The sequence below is a fragment of the Rhinocladiella mackenziei genome (assembly GCF_000835555.1).
Source record: "Rhinocladiella mackenziei CBS 650.93 unplaced genomic scaffold supercont1.2, whole genome shotgun sequence".
Classification (NCBI taxonomy): Eukaryota; Fungi; Ascomycota; class Eurotiomycetes; order Chaetothyriales; family Herpotrichiellaceae; genus Rhinocladiella; species Rhinocladiella mackenziei.
Window position 1 is genome coordinate 4,912,153 of NW_013550603.1, and position 15,061 is coordinate 4,927,213.

A 15,061-nucleotide genomic window follows, 5' to 3' on the forward strand; every position below is an offset into this window, starting at 1 on the left:
AGATAGTTCAGGACAAAATGAAAACACACACACAAAAAAAAAAAAAAAAAAAAAGAAAGAAAGAAAAAGAAAAGAAAACATACTAACTATGACTTGGAATGTCACATGTGCACCCTGGGTACCGATTCTCCAGTCATGTCCCTCCCGAGTCGTCGTTCTTTTCGTAGATGACCACCTCGACATCCTTGAAGATGACTTCGGCTTTGTTTGCAATCTGGAGGCCCGAAGTACCAGCGCCGACGCAGACGAGTTTCACTGGGCGTCTTGTATATAGAGTGGTTTCGGATATCTGATATCCCTCAAAGTCTTGTCTGTACCACTCATTTTCGTGCGGCACTTCGTTAGGCAAGGCACTAGCGGTTAGGTCAGGCTGAAGCGACGCGGAGCCACATGGTGTTGCCATTATCGGATTCGAATATGTAAGCTCGAGATGCCTGCCACATATGCCAAAGAGTCATGAGAAGCATCCTATAACGTACATGATATCTAGCATACCCACACTGTTTTGTGCAAAGTGCCTTTGCCCGATGTCTGACGTGGTGCTAGATCGCCGAAGGAAGTGAGCAACATTTAGACGTTGACGGCCGAGCCTCATTGCATCTTTGATAACGCCGATGGAACCGCGGCTTCATTTGAGGAGATGGGTCTGGAAATCGTTCCGCGGCTCGGGTGTAGTGGTGGGCTCCGGATAATTGAATATCATAGTGATTTTCGCTGCCAGAATAATCGCGCTATTCATCGAAATCAGCTGTGTTCTATTGAGGAAAATTCAGCAGTAAACTAAACCAAAAATTCAACAGACGGTCAAAAGTAATGCCTCTGCCTTTATATACCAACAACGGGCCAGTTGATTGCTCGATCAAGCCGGAAACTGGTACATTGAGAGGGAAAAGTGTGGTCATCACAGGAGGTGAGCAAACGCTTGGGGACGAGGACACAACACCCTTTGACAGCAGATACCACATAGGCGCAAATGGTTTCGGCGAAGTTTATGTTAGGGAATTCTCTGCTGCCGGGTCAGAAGTTTTGCCTTGATAGCTGTCTTCTTTCGTATACTTATCCTAAATCTCGTATGTGCAGGGCGTTCGTGGCTTTTGGTGACATTGATGAGAAGAAAGGCAAGAGTCTTGCAGCCGAACTTGGATCGTAGGTGCACGACTCCCATCGAAGGACTCCTGGGGAAATGGAGTGATCAAGGAAGCTGATTCCTTTCTCATCGAGCAGCAGCGTTCAGTTCGTCAAGTGCGACACAACCTCCTGGGATGATCAGTTGAACATGTTCAAGCTGGCGGTTGCGCGGTCGCCTGCCAGGAGCTGTGACATTGTGGTTGCTAATGCTGGAATAACTGGCCCAGATGAGACTTCTATGCTCAAAGGTATTGCAAATCCAGCATCTTCTTTGCTTTTTGCCGTTGCCTGCCATTTTCTGACTGGTTCTCGCCGAAAGACCCCAACACAGAACCTACAATACCGTCACTCCCGATCATCCAGATCAACATGATCGGGGTATTATACACATTCAAACTGGGCGAACACTATCTTCGTGCCCGGCCAGAGGCGGCCGATTGGGACAGATGTTTCATCTTCAAGGGAAGCGTTGCCGGACTCCTGGATCGGCTAGGGTATTCTGCCTCCAAATTCGGACTCCGGGGTCTCATAAGAAGCGCCAGACGCACCTCGTGGCAAGAGGGCATTCGCGTCAATTACGTTGCACCTTGGTACGATGCTGCAAAATCTTCAATTGGAATGAAGACAAAGGACAAAGCTGATTGAAGGATGTAGGTACACCAAAACGACGATTTTAAAGCCTCAGGTCATAGAGAGATTGGTATCCAAAGGAGTCGAGTTTGCCGAGGTCAAAGACTGCGCGACCGCGGTCCTTCGGATTGCTTGTGACAAGACTATCAAAGGTATGCATGGCTTTATTCTCAAACTTGATGGTCGCTGGCTGATATATTTGCACAAGGTCGATCATTTGCGATACTTCCCCGCTCTGTGGCACCATACGGGTATCGGGATGCGGAGATGGACGATTTAGAGGATGAACCATGGAGTAGCCTTCAGAAGGTTACATTGGTCGCTTCTATTCGTACCATGGCGGCCGCTACTCAGAATGCCCAGTAACTATCTCCTATCACATGGGGTCGAGGGGATGGGCATTTGATGAAGTGATGTTCTCGTAGAACTAAATTTTTAAGAGGTTAAGGGAACCTTTTCCAAACTCAGGCGTTATGGGGTTCTGCTGCCTGTAGCACCCGCCGGAGGGCAGCATCGCGTGACGCCAATATACGCGAATCGGGAAAACCATATCCTTCCAGTGTTTGTTGAATGACCTTGTGCGTCCATATACCAGACTGGTCATGTGGTGTGTCGTTGTCGTCGATAACAGTTGCCCCGTCTGATTTGATGTTTGTGGGGTCAAATTCTGTCCGTTCAAAACTGACCGTGCCCGCACTCTGCCAGACCTCCTCCATGGTCCCAGAAAGGTTCCTGAGAAATGCAGGAAGCCCTCCGGTCCCCCCACCATAACTGTATGACTTGAATGGTCCTGCGACGGCCCAACGTGGTCCAAGGCTCGCCTCCACAATGGTGTCCAAGTCTTGGACACTGACGATGTCATCGGCGACTAGAGAACATGCCTCTCGGAATAGAATAAAAGCCAAACGATTGGCGACAAAGCCGGAGGCCTCTTTGCGTACCACCACAGGACGGTGACCAGATTTCAAGGCCTCGAAATATCTCTTTGCAAATTGCACTTCCCCTGGATCTGTCTCCGGAGATGGCACAATCTCTACGAGGGGCATGACGTGCGGTGGGTTGAAAGGATGGACAACTAAAAGTCTTGTCTTGTCCTTTAATTCCTGCACTTGTTGAGAAGCGGGTACTCCTGATGTCGAACTCCATAGATGAGCAGTGGGGGATACGTGACGCAAAACTTCAGACCACGTCGACGCCTTCACTTGCAGGTTTTCAGGACCTTGCTCTTGGACAATCGAGGCTCCTGTACACGCCTCGGCCAAAGTAGAACAGAGTACAAACCGGCCGCCGGAGATCAACGAATCCACTGACAGAGAAGGGTCGGTGGATTCAAGGTATACCGGAAGCATCGATGCAACATGTTGCTTGAGGTCAGGTCGTGGGTCGTACACGCGGAGCAAGGCGTCAGAATGCTTGAGGTGCAGGGCTGCAAAGGAAATTCCAATGGTGCCCAGCCCGATCAGAGCTATTACTTGTCTTGCAGGCTCATCCATGTTGAATCACGCACTTAAGCTTGCTCCGAACAAGTCCTGTACGGTATTGAATTTGACTCTTCTCACCAAGAATTCGGCGTCTATTAAGGTTAATCGTGTTTTGTGTAGCAAGATTGATGTTGCCGAGTGGTCCTAATGCTCCGCGTCAGTGGTTGTGGTCCGAAGTCGCGATCAGGAGTCGCTGTCCCGAGATATTTCCAGGCACACGATCGTCGCGATTAAATCTATATCATGCTCGCTGTAGAATAATTGTAGCACATCAACACATACCTTATCGCCGAAAGGTCAGAGACAGCCGACTACGTGCCGGAATCCAGCAACCCTGTGATTTTACGGAGGACTTCTTCTATTTCGAAGGGGTCAAGGGGAACCGTCTGACTATGTAGTTTCGAAGCGTATACGAAGTGTACAGCGCCACTTATAGCGACCAAAAAGCCGCCGGTAATATGCAGTACTTCGTCTACAAGCTTGACTGAACGATTTTCCGCTGTTGAGCAGGTTGAGGTATCCCAGTCGAGGCCTTGGGTAGGTGAGCCTACGAAATTTCACCGAGTCGTTGTCAAGCATCGATGGTCTTCTGCAAAATCAACCCGCTCAGGCCACAACAGGCAAGGTACCATGTGCTTCCAGGGGAGGGCGACATTTGGATACCTCGGCTCTTTTAGCTGAACGACTCCTTGAGCTTGTTCTTTTGATTCCCAAAAGTTCTCGGTCCGTATCGGGGGTGCGGTTGCATCGGGGGTAGGGGGTGGTGACAGCGCATACTTTCGTAGCTCTGTTCAATAATGCCAGGTTGATTGATTGATATTTTCTGTGAGTAAGATCCATGCCAAGACAACCACACTCTTGCAAGACTGATTCGACTGCCCCCGCCACCCGCCGAGTTGTCGGTCGATCCACCCCCCACCATTCCGCCGATTTGAGCCCAGGTAGTGAAATGCCCCGCACCGTCCCTCTTCCAACCCCCGTTGTATCAAATAATGGCATCGCTCTGTAGATCTGTGGCATTCATTACAATAATAATACGGGCATCTGCTGATCAAGATTAGAGACCCCCCACTGTGAAAGGCTCTCCCAAAATCGTAATACCAACCACAGCGAATCCGGTGCACATAATCACTTAGAGTTGCCCAAGCCGTCCCTTCTCCCCCTCTTAGACGGCCGTATTCCCGCACATCCTCGGTTATGGGAACGGGGACGGGCAAATGACGCAATTGTTCGTATTGCTCAGGATTGATGGTTGCCAACCCCAAAACATCACTTCTGTTGTTAAATGATAACATCGCGGTCCCTCCCAGGCAATCAAAGAGTCTCCGCCAGCGGCCTTTGTAGATAGATCGCTAACGAGCCCGCCTTGGTAGTGAATTCAGAAAATATGGAAACAGACTTATCTTTGTTGTTAGTACCTAAAGCCCTCGTATGGAAAAATGGCAGCGACCCAATGGTCTCGCATATCATGTCGTTACTACGGCTTGTAACCGCTCTCCCATAGGTCCCCCTCGGGGCGGGGATGTTAGTAAATTGATGCTGCCACCCTTGCAGCCCCAAACGTTTTATAGGGAAGGCAGCTTGAGGCGACCAAATCCGAATACAACATCGACCACACCCAAAATCGTCCGAGATCGTAAGAACGGGCCCAAAATCCAAGAAGTCGGCAGAGGACGAACCCGCCCGGTGTCATCCCCGACAGCTTTTCCGCTATATTTGACTTCCTCCCGAGCCCAACACGCGCCTGGAGAAACCCGCTGGCCCCACCAAGCTGGCTCATGAATCCACCATTTTGCATATGTTGAACAAAGGGCTATTGTGTACAGGCTCCACAGCTGAAACACTGGTGAGAGGTCTCCATAGGCGACGACGTTACTGATGGTTGCTCTGTGTAACGACGTAGTATTCGCACGTCTATAAAAGAAGCCTCAATACCTCGACAAGTAGATAGAGAACAGAGCATTCAAGACATCTCGAGTTACACCCAGTTTGACAGCATAAGATCACGAGAAAGGATGTCGGTAGGAGGGTGGCTTTGAAGTTTGGTGCCGGTGCAGGAAACACAACCTTTCCAATTATGAAAGTAGACGAAAATTCTGAATCTGAGGTTGTAGCAGCTGATTCTAGTAAGAGATCTGCTGAGGCTACGAGGGGCGAAGATACTATACGGAACAAGGTCAAACGGCAAAGTAGGCAGAATGCGGATGGAGGAGATGTAAGTGATAGCCGCTAGAACAAATGGATGAGGGTATTGTGAATGTTATCATGATCTTCATTTTTCTGCCTAGAGCCCTCAATAATGGAAGCAAGCTGTTGACGACGTGCATTGCCTGCTCAAGCTAGGTGGAAAAGTCTTATTCAGGGACTATGGAAGAGGGGACCTGGCCCTAGTCTGTTTCAAGGCTGGTCAATGGATGGAAAAGACGCTTCACATACGCGGTGATGGGATGCGGGTCTTCATCGAAAAGAGTGGGCTGGAGAGGACCAGGGTAGAAAATTCCTGATTTTGAATCTATGAAGTCTCATCGTGAATAGTCGGAGGATCAAGATGTGTCGATGCTAGATGCAAGGCCAGTTTCAAAAGCCAGTAACAGCCCTTGAGGACGGGAAGTGAGATTCAGCATTGTCGCGATGCTGTTGCAGAACACGTTCTTGAACGTATAGTCGTTTGTTGTTCTCCGATAGTGGTCTCAAAACTCTGAGATGGCAGCCCTAATAATCGCTCCAGCTTGCCGTTAGCAGGGATGCCTCACCATTTTTGAAGATCTCAAACACAGTTGTCCACTCTACGGCAACCCTATCGCCCGGCAGGCGAACATAAGAAGATTGATGATAACAGAGTTGTTCGCATGTTTGTCAGCCGAGACCATCTCGATGTGTATTTGTCTGCCAATCGCAGAGTTCAAAGATTCCTGCGGTTTCAAACAGCGAGATATCGAGATATCCCTTGGCCTACTTAATACAACAATTCTGTTCCGATATCAACCATTCGAAGTGTCGGCGAGGCACCCATAACCAAATCATACACTTGTTTCGCCTAACTCATCGATTTTCACCCAAGAAATTCCTAGCACCGATCGGTCGTGAGGGATTGTACCCCCTGACATTAGGACAAACATGCTAAGCCAGCAAGCTAGCGCCCTTCGAATCGCTTGCGAGAAGCATGTTGCCTTGATGCCTTCTCAAAGAGCGATTAGTCGATGTTACATGGATTGCCTTACTATCATTTAGATCCATTGCCTAGCTCCTACGCCTTCGTATCATTACGATTCCACTCTAAGGCACTCTAACACTCATGAATAACGGCGCCGAATGCTTCTTGTATCTACGACCAGTGTGTATACTCTTCTTCTTCTTCTCTCGTGACTAGTAGGACCGACCCCATGTTGCACAATATGTCAAGAGAAAATACATGAAGAGAAGTATGGAAAAAAATTTGTAGGCCTAGCCATGAATCCAAAATGTCTTTTGGCAAGTCCGAAGGTTCCCACTGTTAGGTAAATGGAAGTGTTTGCGATACCACGGAATCCTCTGGCCCATGCTAGGATTCGGCCATGACCGGGTACTTCGTAGTATGCCATTGGTGTACCGAGACGAATCGCGTCCGTTCCCTGGGACCCAGTGCCACCGGCCGCTAGTCAAGCCTCTCCTGAGGTCGTTTGAGTCTGCGAAGAAAACGACCGAGGAATCGTCAGTGGACGGCAGAGTTTCTTGGTATATTACTGGGCTAAGAGTGGATCGTGCATTTCCTGTTGTTGAATTTCACGCCGTTGATGCATGTTTCTTCTATAAGAATAGAGAGGAGAGATACATATACTCCAGATCCTTCTGCTGGAAGATTTCCATCTAATTACCAAGCACCGGAATATTTCCATAATCTATACAATTTAATCGAGCCTCATATCACAACAGTCCTAGACTCCAAAGAATACTAGACCTTAATATCCAGCCATAAATTAGTCATTCATATCCGGCCTCTACTACTCTGAAAATCCTTCCGTCTTACTTAGAATATCCATTTATAGATCTCTGCCGCGGGTCGTCTTACGCGGGTCCCTCTGGTCCTCCATGAAGTTTCAGACACAATTTGCTGGAGAGCAGCCATCAACGAATAGAGTGGTCAACTATTGATGAGGCCGTCAGTCTGGCAGCTTCTTCTCGGGGAGATGGATTAATTTACCTGAGATCTGCCTATTCATAGAAGCTAACGAGAAACGCTAAACGCAAGATACGCAATCACCGTGAAAGAAAAAAAGTATACAGAGCCGCTCTCCATCTCACATCTAGGCTTTTTGAATATTCGAAATTCTCAATTGTCCTTATATCTATTTCCCACACAAGGCATTCCGGTCCGAGACTGATACAACGACATCAAAATGCGAGGATTGCTCCTGAAGAGCCTTGCCATCCTAGGCCTCCGCCTTGCCGGAACAGCATCGTCTTACGTAATCGATGTATTTGGATCTACCGACTGCTCGGGCGACTTCAGGACTATCAACGTATGGGATAACAGTTGCTCTACGCCTTCGCCGGGTTTTAAATCATATAGAGTGAAAGCCTACGGAGGGCATCACCAAGAGCCAGATTTCATACCCTATATTACTGCGACGCCACTCAAAAAATAGCTGGCCCTTTCTGGGTCGATGGAGGCGGCACCAACTTCCAGATAGGTCATTGCTATGGGTTTGGTGAGGGCCATATTGCAAATGCTGCAGGCTCGTTTTATTCTTGAACGAGATGCCGGAAGAAATGAGGGTGATCTCATACAACTAGCGAGTCGAACATCAAAGTTATAAAGAATTGATCGACGGCGTTGACATGCGCCTACAGGGCCTAGAGGGGCTTCTTTCACCAAGATCATCTAGGCTTTACGGAGTCTCTAGAACGCACTGGGGGAATGGACGATTCGGTTCTAAAACACTATTCGGATATCAGCATACGCGAGGTAGATACTGTGCGTTGGGGGTGACCTTGTCTGACCCTTATACACTCTTTTAGTATCAACACCTACAAGAAAAGACGATCTATGTAGCTTCAATTCAGTAGTAACGTGGTCTCTAGAAAAGATTGTCTTCTTAAATGTACTTTGCAGGGAGATCATTCCAAAAAATGACTTCGATGGCGATTCAAGCAATTAGCACCAAAATATTCAATCAGCTCTTGTCCACATTGATGGAATGGATCGATGAATTAATGTAATTGTTTGAAACGCATTGAACCATCTACAGACTCGTTGCTAGAAGCTAACGGCTGCGCTTTTATAGAGAATTATTGGTGCATCCATCAGGTAGGCCGTTGCTTGAGCTCGAGGGATGGTGGATACTCCTAGGATTCAAGTTTTCCCTCGGGAGGATTTCTATATGCTAGTACGTGCACAGGTAGTCTTGGGCGGCGTGAAAGCTACGATAGCTGAGTTCTGAGATGATGATGTGGTGTAGTGATATTGTTAAACTGGGTGTAACTTGAGATGTATTGAATGCTCTGATCTCTTTAAATGGGTGTGGGATAGAGTCCATCTATATATCTATCTACGAGGTGTACGCTGGCACTGTTGCCTGTCAATGGTGTTGCACGCTAGGAGGTGAATGTTACTGAATAGTCTGGTTTGCCATGAACAATAGGCTACTATTTGTTCAACGGACAGATCCTCATCCAGGCCTGCAAACAATAAATCAAATCAAATCGAGCCTCGAAAAGGATCGATTTGATTTGATTTGATTTGGATCTATTTTGATATTCGGATAGCTCCACTTTTCTCCCAAGATGATATACTGTACATTGCGCTGCGTCAATAATGTCCGCTCGAAGCCGGCTTCTCCGAGCCGTCACGGCAATGTGCTGAAGCCTCACTTCCTCTATCTAAGGTCTGTGGTCCCTTTCTTGTACCTTATATTCGTCCTCCCAGCCTCCCTACACTCCTCCCTAAGCACGGCGGTTCGGTTAGTAGCCGGACCCTGTCGGTGGCTAGATGTCATACTATGGCGCTACCTGCAGAGGAATCCGCCACCTTGACCCGTTCGTTTGCCGTTAAATACAGTGCTTTTCAGAAATCCCATGGACTGGATCCGATCAAGCTAAGGAGGCTGCGCCGTACACGCCGTCGAAGGAACGAGACCACTGCCCCTCGGCCCCCACCCGGCCACACGGTCCACGGATTGGATCCGATGGCAGTGGTACATCATGGGATTCGATCTATGGACTATGTCGATATCGAGGCTCGTCCGTTGACGCTCCATATGAGTCATCTCGGATGTGATCTGTGGAGCTTTGTCTAGGTGGTCCACAGACTGGATCCGATGAAATACCACGGCCTGTGAGTATTCGACGTCAAGAGTTCAAGCAATGTATTCTAGCTAGCATCGAGTCCTAGGTACAAGACGTAGCATGAAGAGAGCCAAGATACGATCCTCAGCATGTGGTCTCGTGATACGGCCCATCGGATCCAATCCATGGACCATTTCGATATCGAGGCTCGTCCGTTAACGTTCCATACGAGTTATCTCGAGTGTGATCAGTAGGGCTTGTCTAGGTGGCTGTTGAACAATTGATGGCCTATCATTCACGACTAACCGGGTTATTTTGCCACATTCGCTCACCAGACTATATCACCATTGACAGGCAATAATGATGACTTATACTCGTTAGATAGATATATGGACAGGCTCAATTCCACCCTCTAGCCGAAGGAGAGCAAAGCATTCTTTCAATGAGAGAAGTTTGAAAGTGGTCCGCGGATTGGATCCGATGAAATACCACGACCCATCGGATCCAATCCATGGATCATATCGACATCGAGACTTGTCCGCTCAGGCTCGGTTACTGTCAAACAGCCGAAGCTTACTGGTGTCTAGTGCCAAGAGCCCCTATTCCCTGGCCAATATGGAGGGGATCTCCCCCTTTCCATAGCTACAATCTACTGTCAAACTAGGTACAACTTCAGATGTCTTGAATGCTCTCCGTTCTCTATCTACTTGTTGCGTTCCTGACGTCTCTTTTATAGAAGTGAGAATATCTGCTCGTCGCGCAGAGCAACCATCAGGAATACCGTTGTCTATAGAAACCATTTACCAGTGTTTCAGTTGCGGAGCCTATGCATGATAACTCTCTTGTTCGAAAATGTAACATAGAGCCTATCTATATATATATCTATCCACGCAGTGTTCGTCAACGTTGTTGCCTATCAATGGTGATACAGCCTAGTGGGTGAGTGTTGCAGAATGAGTCGACCTGTCACGAACGATAGGTTAGCAGTTGACTATCTCGGGATGTTCTTCTGTAATACCACTCCGTTTCTAGTGCTTTAAACACTCGAACGTTCTAACACCACCACCGAACAGCAGGCATGTCACCAAGATCGTACGGTTCTCCATTACTGTAGTCCTCGTACTTATCCTAACTCGCCCGTCGAGGTTTTCTCGCGTACGAGGGTGTAGCCATATGGAGAGGGGTCTTTTCTTGGGAAACTTCCCAGAGCACCTTCAACTTATTTGACGCAGGCTTCGGCCAATCGTTTTCCAAATTGTGCTGAATGTACTTCGTCAGACGATTTGCCCCGCATGTCGCTGTGTCGGCGAATGTTCCATCCTGTTACTTGCCACAGCGATTGTAACAACAGTACTAATAGAGGGTGTGAGGAGAGGGATCATAAATCGTTGCGAGCGTACAAGGTAGGGTGTGGAATGGTAATGTACTGAAACCCGTCTGTCTATCTAAGGGTTCGAAGGCTCTTCTTATACCTTCGATCCGTTCATCTTCCTGCCACCTTTGCAGTGGCTGGGAATTCGTGGCGTGATGGGTGTTACACCACGACGACCATAAAAGCCGGAACATTCAGATGCAGCCACATTTTGCTGGAGCCCTATCTAATTTGGTCAGCATTCTGAAGAACTTCTGGTACCCTCGCCGAGTGAGGTCAATGACGAACGAGATAGAGCTTTTGTTCCTTGGTTCGTATCTCGGCCCCTGCAGTCCATCCGTTCCTCATTTCTCACGATGTGCTGCCGATGATGGCTGTGTACAGCTGAACATCGATGACGCGACATATAACGTGCATCCCTATGCAATGAAATGCCCTGGATGTGGACCCACTTTTATTTTCCGCACCTCTCTATCTAACACAGATTCGAATATCCTTCGTTAGAGGAAAGGAGCCTATAGCACCGATGTTGAGTTACTTATATATCTGCATAATGTATAAAATTACCAAACTGATGTGACCATAACGGGCGGAAATCAGCCGTGCCATTTCGGCTCTGCTCTTTTCCGGCGTCTCGGCCGGAATAATACTCTCCTACTCAGCATAGTAGGCAGCAGTCATAGAGTACCAGGTTATTTCTCTTGCACGTGAACAATCTCCGAAATAGACTGACTCTATCGCTGATGGGTGCCGTGGTGCATTACCGATCTCGTAGAAGGTCTGCACACGTCAACGTGGGCCTCCGGCAAGAGCCGAGGACCAGCCGAAATCCCTTGGCACGGACGTAATAACCGTGCCGCTACGGTATTGTTATGCATTGGACCAACTAAATAAATTGGTCACCCACGTCAAGTTGCAGCTGTATTGGCTGTCATTTGAAGGCAGTTTCGTGCTTTGCTGTATTAGCCTGACTTAGTCCGTCTGCTCCACGCCACAATCGCAGAGGCGGTGTTGGGTTGACGCCACACATTTCAGCCCCCATCCTCGTGCCTACCTGCGGCATAGGCACCACGCTGCCGCATGCAGGCCACTGCGCCGTCTGAACATACACGTTCAGCCTGATCGGATATTCTTCATAATGCGTCTGTATAATCGCTGGGTCAGTCTTTACTATGGTCCAGCATTGAAAGGCGGCACGGCGTTGAGTCGCCCATCACTGTCCAGCGTCCACGGCGCCCGCCTCGCAACCAACTTTGCCGTTACCTCGCCGTCATTCCAACCACCACGACTGCCTCTCTTCGCCCGATTAGTTTGCTAGAGTGGCATCCACTAGCGGGTCACAACGAACACTCAAGCTTTTGGAGCCGTACGAGGCACGGTGTACTTATCTAGGCCGCACACATACTCACAACGTGCCGCCAGAGTGCACCCGACACCATGCGGCTTCTAAAATTCGACGATCAGGGCGAACTCAGCCTAACCGAGGATCTTCGCGACGGTATTCCCCCCTACGCGATCCTCTCGCATACATGGGGAGACGAAAAGGACGAGGTCGATTTCGAGGACCTCAAACACAAATCGATTAAGAACAAGGCTGGCTATGCGAAGATCCGGTTCTGCGGCGAGCAAGCGAAGAAGGACAACCTCGATTACTTCTGGGTGGACACCTGTTGCATCGATAAAACGCACAATATAGAATACTCAGAAGCTATCAACTCGATGTTTCGCTGGTACCGCAATGCCGTAAAGTGCTATGTCTATCTGGCCGACGTGTCAATCCCCGACGGGGAAGACCCTACGGAACGGACATGGGAGCGGGCCTTCCGCAACAGCAGATGGTTCACACGGGGCTGGACGCTTCAAGAACTTCTGGCGCCGTCATCGGTCGAGTTCTTTTCGTACGAAGGGGAACGCTTAGGTGATAAGAGGACGCTAGAACAACTGATCCATAAGATTACGGGAATTCCAATCGCGGCACTTCGCGGCGAGCCGTTGTCTCAATTCAGTGTAGACGAGCGCATGCGATGGGCCGCTAATCGATATACCAAGAAGAGGGAGGATCAGGCATACTGTCTCCTTGGAATTTTCAATGTAAGTATGCCTATGATATATGGTGAACACGAGCTAGCGCTCGTACGGCTACGGAACGAAGTTGAGAAGTCTCTAAGAAGTAAGTTTGTCCCTTTATTATTTATAACTTACATTGCTAACTTACCTAGACGTGAATTTGGAACATGGAAACGCGCGATGGATAGTGCCTCGCTCGTCAAACACCTTGTTTACCGGACGGGAGGACGTTCTTCATTATCTAGAAAGGACTGTTTACGATGCTGTGCAGCCAGCGTTATTCGCAGATCAGCGCCGAGAGCAGTGTCGCATCGTCATTACTGGTCTAGGGGGACAGGGTAAAAGCGAGATCAGCTTACAGCTGGCGCATCGCGTCCGATCGTCGTAGGTGATCTTTCTTCACGACCGTGTCCAGAAGTAGCTTTACTGACTCTATCAGACTCGACGGCGTCTTTTGGGTCGACGTCAGCTCGTTGTCTCTTGCGGAGAATGGATTTCTCAACATCGCCTCTCAACTACAGATGCCTGTATCGACGTGGGAGAATGGCCTGCAGGGACTTGCCAACCTGCAACACCCGTGGATGTTGGTTCTGGATAATGCTGATGACCCCAACATCGACTACCAGGCTTATTTCCCACCTGGCTCAGCTGGAGTAGTAGTGTTGACGTCGCGGAACGCCGAGTGCCAGCAATACGCCACCGCTGGTTTCGTGGCTTTAGAAGATCTCCCAATCGATGAGGCGACAGAACTCTTACTGAAAGCAGCCGGCGTTACTGGTGAGCAACGTCCTCTCCAGGAAGATGAAGCGCGAATGGTAGCCACAATGCTCCAATCACATCCTCTAGCCCTGATCCAGGCTGGGGCGTACGTAACACGAGGTCACTGCACCTTAGCAGAGTACCCCCGCGTCTACGAGCGTCACCGAGGGCGACTTCTCAGTTTCCGGCCGTCGCAAGCTCGGTCGCGGTATTGGGACGTATACACGACGTTTGAGGCATCGGCCGAGATGTTACAGACGAGTGGGACAGAGTCGTCGCAAGATGCACTAGAGCTGCTGCTACTCCTGGCCGTGTGCGCGCCGGAACAACTACCGCTATCATTGTGTGAAGCGGCATGGAAGGGAGCGCGAGAACTACCGGCGGATACGACAGACGACGAGAATAGTCTTCGACTGACAAAGTGGCACGTGTCTCGTCTACCGTCACTTCTGCAAAAAAATTCCGACGCGTGGGATTCATTTCGGCTCCTGGAGGCTGTCTATACACTGAAGGCTCTGGCCCTCGTGTCAACCCATGTGGATGATGGCCAGGTGTCTGTATCAATGCATCCATTAGTGCACGCGTGGGCACGGGACCGTCAAGACCAGCAGCGGCAACACGAGTCCTGGATCGCCATGGGCTCTGTCGTGGCGCTCTCTGGCAGTGCGCACGATCTGTGGCGAGTGCAGGCAAGGCAATTGCAATCTCACCTTCAAGCGGCGACATCGTGGGACATGGAGTGTATGTTTAGGGCCAATCATGCGGCTGTGGCGACGATATTGGTGGAATGTGGATGGCTACTGCATAAAATGAGAGCTGATAAGACACTGTTCACCCTGCTAGATCGGCTATGCACTCACCTTGGACTTGACAAGTCCATTGTCGATCCACGCTGGGTGCGACTGTATATGCTAATGGGCCGCAACGCTTTGAACTATGGCAAAGTTCGAGATGCTGTGCGTCTGCTGGAGGAAGTGGTGCAGATTCGAGGGCAGACACTGGCGGAGAATCATCCCGATCGACTGGCGTCGCAGCACGAGTTAGCAGCAGCATATAAGGCGAATGGACAGGTCAAGGATGCGGTGCAGCTGCTGGAAGAGGTGGTGCGGATTCGTGAGCAGACGCTAGAGGAGGATCATCCCGATCGACTGGCGTCGCAGCACGCCCTGGCCGGCGCATATCGAGCTAATGGGCACGTGAAGGAGGCGGTACGACTGCTGGAAGAGGTGGTGCGGATTCAAGGGCAGACGCTGACGGAGGACAATCCCGACCGACTAGCATCGCAGCACGAGCTAGCCGGAGCATATCAGGCGGATGGGCAGGTGCAGGAGGCGGTAAGACTGCTAGAAGAGGTAGTACG

The 15,061-nt window shown here is 49.6% G+C and overlaps 4 protein-coding genes across 4 annotated transcripts in view; 2 read left to right on the top strand and 2 right to left on the bottom strand.

Moving 5' to 3' along the window:
• Positions 1-133: 133 nt before the first annotated feature.
• On the bottom strand, positions 134-403 carry Z518_03533 (uncharacterized protein; the record flags this gene model as incomplete). Its single annotated transcript, XM_013420558.1, has 1 exon — positions 134-403. One exon carries the CDS (start codon positions 401-403, stop codon positions 134-136), a length of 270 nt encoding a protein of 89 aa, XP_013276012.1.
• A 410-nt stretch (positions 404-813) lies between these two features.
• Positions 814-2,124, top strand: Z518_03534 (uncharacterized protein; the record flags this gene model as incomplete). Its single annotated transcript, XM_013420559.1, has 6 exons — positions 814-1,016; positions 1,081-1,146; positions 1,225-1,376; positions 1,448-1,718; positions 1,783-1,910; positions 1,967-2,124. The coding sequence occupies 6 exons, from the start codon at positions 814-816 to the stop codon at positions 2,122-2,124; spliced, it is 978 nt and encodes a 325-aa protein (XP_013276013.1).
• A 98-nt stretch (positions 2,125-2,222) lies between these two features.
• Positions 2,223-3,251, bottom strand: Z518_03535 (uncharacterized protein; the record flags this gene model as incomplete). Its single annotated transcript, XM_013420560.1, has 1 exon — positions 2,223-3,251. The coding sequence occupies one exon, from the start codon at positions 3,249-3,251 to the stop codon at positions 2,223-2,225; it is 1,029 nt and encodes a 342-aa protein (XP_013276014.1).
• A 9,061-nt stretch (positions 3,252-12,312) lies between these two features.
• Z518_03536 (uncharacterized protein) overlaps positions 12,313-15,061 on the top strand; it is a gene marked incomplete at both ends in the record, with an annotated part of 5,251 nt that continues 2,502 nt past the window's right edge. Inside the window, 3 exons of the mRNA XM_013420561.1 lie at positions 12,313-13,045; positions 13,095-13,326; positions 13,382-15,053. Of these exons, the coding sequence (XP_013276015.1) occupies positions 12,313-13,045; positions 13,095-13,326; positions 13,382-15,053 (2,637 nt within the window). The remainder of the gene's footprint in view (positions 13,046-13,094; positions 13,327-13,381; positions 15,054-15,061) is intronic.